The 7,816-nt window shown below is 37.9% G+C and overlaps 1 protein-coding gene across 2 annotated transcripts; it reads left to right on the top strand.

Annotated features, from left to right (window-relative positions):
- The first annotated feature begins 2,527 nt into the window (after window positions 1–2,527).
- Window positions 2,528–5,888, top strand: LOC146443360 (arg8-vasotocin receptor-like). 2 transcript variants are annotated; one of them, XM_085043179.1, is made up of 3 exons: window positions 2,528–3,646; window positions 3,794–4,031; window positions 5,092–5,888. In XM_085043179.1, exons 1-3 carry the CDS (start codon window positions 3,116–3,118, stop codon window positions 5,289–5,291), a joined length of 969 nt encoding a protein of 322 aa, XP_084899305.1. In that variant the 5' UTR covers window positions 2,528–3,115; the 3' UTR covers window positions 5,292–5,888. The 2 variants fall into 2 exon arrangements, with proteins under 2 accessions (XP_084899305.1, XP_084899296.1); XM_085043170.1 differs by having other exon boundaries at window positions 2,531–4,031.
- Window positions 5,889–7,816: the final 1,928 nt, after the last annotated feature.

Here is a 7,816-nt window from a genome sequence, read left to right as displayed (position 1 = left end):
CATGATGCTGACAAGAGGTCCGAGCCAGGCTTTTACTGAAGTCATGGCAGAAGAATGAGAGAAAGTGGCCTGAATTAGGGGAGGGTCTGGTGACACATAAGGAAAGTTTTTTCCCAATGAAAATGAACATTTTTAACCAGTTACCGAGGGAGGCTTGCGGTTCTAAGCTCCTGGAGGTTTTAAAGACCTGACTGGACAAACCCTGGGTAAAGTGGTCTGAGTTCAGTGCTGTCCCTGCCTTGAGCAGCTGTGTGATTCTGAAATTCGGAGCAGATAGATGAATTGAAGTCTTAATCTGTGAGCTGAATCTCTCCCTTTAGCTAACTCACAAACATTAGATGACAGTCTGCACTGAGAAGTTAAGCAGAAGTTAATTAAAATACTTTAGGAAAAGAATTTAACTTGCATGGATACAGCTTGGAATTAAGCAAAGATGGGCAATGGGAGAAAGACAGTATTGGTGTAAAAGAACAGCTAAGACTACTTAAACATTTTCATCTGTTATCCTAATTTTTGTTTCTCAGTGAGTTATATTCCCAGCCTGGATTAAATTTCAATATAACATTATCCTGATTATCTGCTTGTATGGACAAAGATTGAAAGGGCACAAGTATAAAGTTATTAAATCATTAACATATATTGAACTGATTATATGCAAGATGGAATAGAGTCTTAGATCACTAGGACAATTTGTACAGGGAGGGCCACCACCCTTTTCATAAACATAGCAAAGGCTACTTGTTTCACAGTGTGCTTGCCCTTTGGCCTGTGACCACATGCTGGATCTGACACCTGGGCTGCTGCCCAGAAACTGTGTGCTGTGTGCATGTGTAGACGAGGAAGAGTTGTGTGTTCCCAGGGATCTTGCTGGACCATCCTAGATATAGCTGATAAAACACATTTGACTGAACTATGTGTCTGCCCATACATCATGCGTTGTGAAAAATCATACAAATAGGTGCTTCTGGTATGGTACTCTGGTTAGCCTTCCACCAGTATCCCACAATTGACTTGTATTGCATATACTAGTCTTTTTGCATGTAATTTCTTGATATTTCAGATAATGAAATATAAATTGATGTTTTTCTTCCATATCTGACCCTGAGCTTATTATTCTGTTCAACATGTTCCTGTTTCAACCCACTTAATCCTAGCTCTACCTTCGTGTACATGTTTACTTCATATCTTGCTGGAAGAATAAAGATCATGCTTGGCTTTTTGTTAAACTGTGGAGGGAGGATGGTCAAAGTAAGTGATTTTGGAGCACACACCTGAAACTTAGTCTCCATCAGAAGACAGAACCTGAGATCAGCCCAGCTGCTCTCCAGTAGAGGGTTTGCCATCAGCAGCATTCCCAGGGACTCACGGTTTGTGGCTAATTCAATTACTTTTCTGCAAGTTGCTGGGTGCAAGGCAGGGTGAGGGTTAAGGCAAACCCATTTGTTCCATTATGGTCTTGCTATGCCTATTTCCCCCTAATTGAGATGGATTCCAAACCGAGGATGCAAACTAAATGGAAACAACCTTAGGAATGTGAGCTTCTTACAAATAGGCCTTAATTTAGGAAAAGAAATCGGGTATATTAGATTAAGTTGTTGTGATTCATACTCTGCAATACAGTCTTCGAGAAAAGCCTTTGTAGACTCGGGCAGCTGCAGCAGTGTTCAGCCAAGTCTCGATTATGGATACTTATAGCTGCTGTCAGTGGGAAAGTTTCTGAGATTGTTCAGCTTCTCCGTTGTCTGTTCTCATAGTCTTACCCTTTCATGAGCTATTAACATCCATCCCATTGTGGCATGGCATGAAAGGGGGAAAGAGGGAGAGAAAAGATCAGTTCAGGTGCAGTATTATGTACTAAAGATGAAGCATGGATATTGCTTTTCACCTTACTTGTTTCCTTTTCAAAAGACTTCAAATTAGCAGTTTCCTGATTGTATCCAGAAGGATATGAGTGTCCTAGCTTCAAATAAGATTTCATACAAATATCTGTTAGCTTTCATATTAACTTTATTAATTTTATTAAATATCTCTTTTGTGATTAAGAGGTCAGGCTGAGAGAGAAAAAAATGAAGTCCAATAAAATTTTCTATTTTTATCTGCCACTAACATTATACAAAAGTCATACTGGAAAGTTGAAGAACAATGAGTTTCCTGTGTTCATTATACAATTTACTCCACAAAAATAAAAAGGTTTAGGTACTGAAAAATGACCTCACAAATTTTAGGACTATAATAGAATAGGGATAGATCCTTGGATATTGTTTCATCATAGAGACCTTTTCCTCAGTTGGATTTGGCCCTGAATATTTACTTTTTTTTTTTCATTAAATTCTCAGTAGACTCACAGTCCCAATAAAAGTAATTTATTTCACATGTGTATTTTTCATTTTGCTGAGAAAAAACCTCTAAGTCTTGACCCTGTTCTGAAATAAAAATATTATTTTTAGGGCAGTAGAAATATTTTTCTTTTTATTTTAGAATCAGGTGACTTCAAAAAAGAGAAGAAGGAAAGAAAAAGTTTATGAAAAAATGCATTTCTTTGTGCTGCATTTAGGATGTGGTTGTGCCCCAGGAGCCTCGAGGTTGCAGTTACAATGTGCGTGAGTTCAGGGACCCAATTTTGTCTACATATAAACATTCCTCCTGCTTCTCCTGAAGTATTCTCCTCTGGTTTGTGTAGAAAAATTTTTGCAAGAACTCTCCCGAGTAAGATCATTTACGTATGACTTTGGCCACAGCTGTTTACAAGTTCAGGTTTTGACTGAAGGGAGTAACTGAATCACATTGAGCCTCTGAAGTTTGCCTTTTATTTATATATTTCCCCCAATTGTGTGGCTCAGTCTGCCATTGGCTGCTGTCCCTGCAGCCTACCCGAGGGCTCTGCAGTTACATAAGGCTCTGTCTGCTGGGAGCCTATATAAAGCCTTTTTGCATGCCAGCAGGAGACAGAATTTTATCAAGATCCAAGTCCCACTGCTTTAGTTTGCATGAGCAGGAAGATTTGATTGAAGATATACTGAAACTCGAGCCCAGGCTGGTTTGTTTGCTAGCCAGTGCTTCACAGCTGTCAATCTGAGTCGCAAGTGGCAGCTATTGTGAGTAGCTTCCGTGCACTATGAAGAATTTTTCATTTCCTATTCAGGATAACACACATCAGACTGAGAGTCCTCCTCCTCACAGATTCCTGAGTTGGACAAATCAGTCAGATCCTATTGGAAGACCAGAAAGAGATGAGCAATTAGCTCAAGTAGAGATTGCTGTATTGGGGGTCATATTTCTGACAGCGTCTGTGGGCAATTTTATTCTAATACTGGTGCTGTGGCGAAGAAGAAAGAAGCTCTCTAGGATGTATGTGTTCATGCTTCACCTCAGCATTGCTGACTTAGTGGTAGCCTTTTTCCAAGTGCTGCCTCAACTCATATGGGATATTACAGATGTTTTCATAGGGCCAGACCTCTTGTGCAGAGCTATCAAGTATCTACAATTGCTGGGCATGTTTGCCTCTACTTATATGATAGTTGTCATGACAGTGGACAGATATCAAGCCGTTTGCTACCCTATGGTCACTTTCCAAAAGAAGAGAGCTCTCTGGAACATCCCCATTTGCACCAGCTGGGCTATAGCATTGATTCTTAGCCTACCACAGGTATTTATATTTTCTAAGACTGAAATATCTCCAGGTGTCTTTGAATGTTGGGGTGAATTTATTCAGCCTTGGGGCCCAAGGGCATATGTGACTTGGATTTTTGTAGTTATTTTCTTCATTCCCTCAGCAATCCTTATCACATGCCAGGTTAAGATTTGCAGAATAATCAGAAGAAATATAAACGTGAAAAAACAGAATGAATGTGAAGCAACAAATCAGAAGCAAGTCCTGCCATCCCGAGCAAGCAGTGTGAACTGCATTTCAAAGGCTATGATCAAGACAGTAAAAATGACAGTGGTGACAGTTGTTGCGTATGTTCTCTGCTGGTCACCTTTCTTCATTGCACAGCTGTGGTCCGTGTGGTTCCCCAGCATCCTGACTGAAGGTAAGATGCTCCCCATCCTCATTCAGAGCTGCAGAGCAGGCTAACACACTGCTGTCGAGTGCTTTATGTTTGCACTTCGCTTTTGTGTAAAGGTAACGTGGTCATTTGAGGAGGATTAAAAGGAAATGCCTGGATTGATTATGCCCTGTATTTAATTAGGCACAGGTGACTTCTTGAGTTATGTGATCACTACATCGTGTGTCTATTATGTGTGTGTGTATATTGAGTGATTAACAGTTTAAAGATTCATGAACAGCATAGTGAAAAGTATTGTGCTTCAGCAAGGCTTCAGTCTTTTAGAGGGTTTAGGTATTATAGCAGCAGTATTTTTGCTTCTTGAGGTGAAAAGGAGCTATTGACTATTCAAAGTAATTAGACAAATATTTCTTATTTACTGGATAGAACCATGCTATTATAAGATATCTGATTTTTATTAAAATATTGAAATATTGATGAAATATCTGTAGTACACTATGAAACCACCAAAAGTTGTCAACCAGCTGTTTATAAAGCATAAAAGCAAGCCTGAGAGAGTTATCAAACACCATGTTCTATACAAGAATAATCTTGTCAAACTTATGCTATTGCCTCTTTGTGAAAGGCAGTCTATGTGTGACTTTAAATTCACCTTTTCTAAACTCAGAGGTAAAAAACAAAAGAAAAAATATAATAGCTCTGTCTAATAAAATCAGTATCTTCTGATCTTTGTTTTAAGAATTCTTCCTGTCACTGCAATTTTTAGTCTTATTCTACATGCATTTGTGTCAAAATCTATATCTGTATTTATTTGTATCTGTATAGCAGCTTAGTAATTGCTTTTAAAATTAATGCAGCTACATCAAAAAAGAGATAAAGGAAACTATTTAACTCTGAAATGCATACAATAACATGTGCTTTATACCTTCAGCAATTGCCAATTGCATTGAAATAGGAGTATCCTACTATTAGATTAGCTTTAATGTATGAATAGGTACAGCAGAGAGCAGCAGAATGTGAAAATGTTACTAATTTGTAAGAGTGCTTTATTTACTCTCTTATTCCTTTAACTATTTCATTCCAGGTTCAGCATTCACCATTATCATGCTTCTTGGCAATCTAAACAGTTGCACCAACCCATGGATTTACATGTATTTCTGTGGCCAGATTCCATATTGCACAAACAAGCAGCTGGACAATACTTCAGCTCAAGAGGAATCCGCGTTCACCGGGAGCATTCATCTTGTGGACCGAGACCCTGAGGAAAACAGTACTTCTGCATAAATGCTGAAAGCTTTTTGTTGTTGTGTTACGTTCCCTCTGTTCACAAGACATAGTTGATATTTTACCACTGTCCCTTATTTTGTGGATAATCAGGAAGCTGAAAAATTGTTTTTTGGTGTAAAAATATATTTCCCTGCAGTTCTGTAGCATATACAGGAAGTTTCTGTGTTGTGAAAGCCTGACTCAGTGCTCCAATCACCACAGTCTTATCAGAATAAATTCCTGTAAAGACTGACAAAGATACATAAAAGTATCTTAGATATTTTGTTTCCTAAAATACTTCCCCATCTGTGATTCTGGATTTCTAAGTAGTAAAATTTTTGCATCTGATCAATTTAGTCCAACAAATCAGTTTGGTCCAACAAATTGAAACAGAACTGAAAAAGAACCTGACATAATTAAATTTGAATATGTTTTCAGAGTGACCCATAAATTGTTCATCATTCTGGTGTGATTGGGGGACAGTGACAAATCTTGAGAAGGCAACATAAAGTCAGAAAAAGCCTTTGCCAGCTCTAATTAGCGCCTGGTTTAAATTAACTCTTTATATACATTTATAAAATGCCAAGCAGCTTAATATAATTTAAAAAAATAGAATAGTTTGACGTGCTTATGACATTGAACACCTACTTCAGTTTCAAATTGCATTGTGGATCACATGTCTCAGCAGCATAGTAGCAGTCCAGCTTTTTTGGCTTCACACCATAGGATTTGATTTTCCATGCATTTCCTGATTTGCAAGCAGTTAACTGGACAGCATACTCCATATACACACATATACATACTTTAAATGAAAGTGGGTGCTAAGAGTGTACACTTTCATTTGGCGTTCAGACCCATTTGTTCTAGCACACAATTTACTGGCAGAGAATCAATTATTATTTTATTCCTTAGTACCACTTCAGGCTCAAATTAAAATATTTCCCTTTGTGATAAAAATAAATCTTCAACTCTTTATCTCAAAATACCGTTTGGTTGCTGTTTTGTGGGTGTTATATGCAGGTAGCTATTTATTTGCTTTCAGTGTCCACAATCTGATCAGAGGAGTATGGAAGGAATATCAGCAAGGCTTTTTCGGGTGAAAATGGAACTGCATTCACAGGAATCCTTTGTCTACATTAAACTGTTTCATCACATTTCAGTATTCTGAGTGCTAGCAGCCTCAAATATCAGTAGAAAAGCTATGAAATTCTGGGAGTTTAATAGTCTTTAAATTGTAGTCAAAGAAATATTTATTTAAGTTAAATAGTGATCACATTGTGAGAAGCTCTGCTGTACAGTGAATAGTCATGCTTCAGGTTAATCTGTGCTGATATGACTGCATATTCTATGATTTCTATTCCCTGTATAGTTAGACCAGATAGGTGCATGAACCAAGTATTGCTGTTCTTTATGGTGGGAAAACTTGTGTCCCAGTCCCGATGACAAGAACAGGTCTCTGGCAGCTAGAAAGAAGAAGGTGGGTGAAGGAAGCACCAGAACCAGACAGGAAGGGGAAGGGTCTGTATGAAGTCTCTTATTATAATTACAATTCATAGTTTTCTTGCTGTTTTTTTTTTTCCTTCTCTCTTGAATTAGTAGTTATTAATTCTACCCCACAAAAAATTCCCTGTTAGAGAAATTCTGCAACTCAAGTGACTGTGTCCTTGTCTGGGGTAAGAAAATCCAAGATACAATCCATACAATTGATAGGATAGTGATACAGCCACTTACTGACTTTCTAAGACTTTGAGTCAATAAATTCTCAGTGAAGTTCTCCTTTATGGCTTAATCCAATGGTTAATGGTGGGGTTTTTAGTTTTTTCACTTCCTTTGAATGCAGTTAGTTACATAGCATGGTATGCAGACTTGAAGGGAACTGTAAACAGAAATGCTGCAAGGAACTACATGGTACTGCTGTATTAGCAGCAAAACTCCTCAAAAGGCATTCATTTGCAAGGAAAACAGGCATTCAAATTGTGTGCAAAGAGTCATCCAGATCCAGTACTGATTGGCATCACAGTTCTTCTCAGACACCTCAGTGGAGCTGTGCCATTTGACACCACCTGATCTGACCTCTGATAGAAGTTTAACTATAACTTCTACCATGTATATTTCTGCATTGTTCATATACTTGTTACTGGCTCTATAAATAATTTGGCAGAGCTGGATTTTGCAAATAACAGTAGCTTGATGTGCTCTTTAAAATTGTGAGAGAAATGTTAGCCGTCCATATCTCAGATATTTTGATCATGTATTGAATGAAATGTCATAGCTTCTTAAGTTCAATGATGATTGTTTGCTGTCTGTAATGTTCAAAACACTTATATTTTTTTCTCTCAAGTGCTTTCTTTCTGATTTTTTCATTTTCCTTCCCCTGAGATCAGTCCTGCTCTTAAAAAGAAAATTAAAGATTACTGTATTACGGTGCAAACCACAGGCTATGGATACTTTCAGTTTGTCAGGAGGTATTTGAACACAGGTATTTTTGCTTTTTCCCTTAGCAAAATGAATTGGGCTGCATTTTTCAGATGTAAGTCATTATC

Source organism: Lichenostomus cassidix, chromosome 1Aa (genome assembly GCF_008360975.1).
Source record: "Lichenostomus cassidix isolate B80296 chromosome 1Aa, HeHo_3.0, whole genome shotgun sequence".
NCBI lineage: Eukaryota > Metazoa > Chordata > Aves > Passeriformes > Meliphagidae > Lichenostomus > Lichenostomus cassidix.
Note: the sequence above shows the minus strand (reverse complement) of the source record. Positions and strands in the feature narration are given on the sequence as shown.

Excerpts from the sequence above, each read along its gene's own strand:
- LOC146443360 (XM_085043170.1), top strand. The coding sequence starts at position 3,116 with ATGAAGAATTTTTCATTTCCTATTCAGGATAACACACATCAGACTGAG. Across the intron at positions 4,032-5,091 it reads CCCCAGCATCCTGACTGAAG|GTTCAGCATTCACCATTATC; the intron begins GTAAGATGCTCC and ends ATTTCATTCCAG.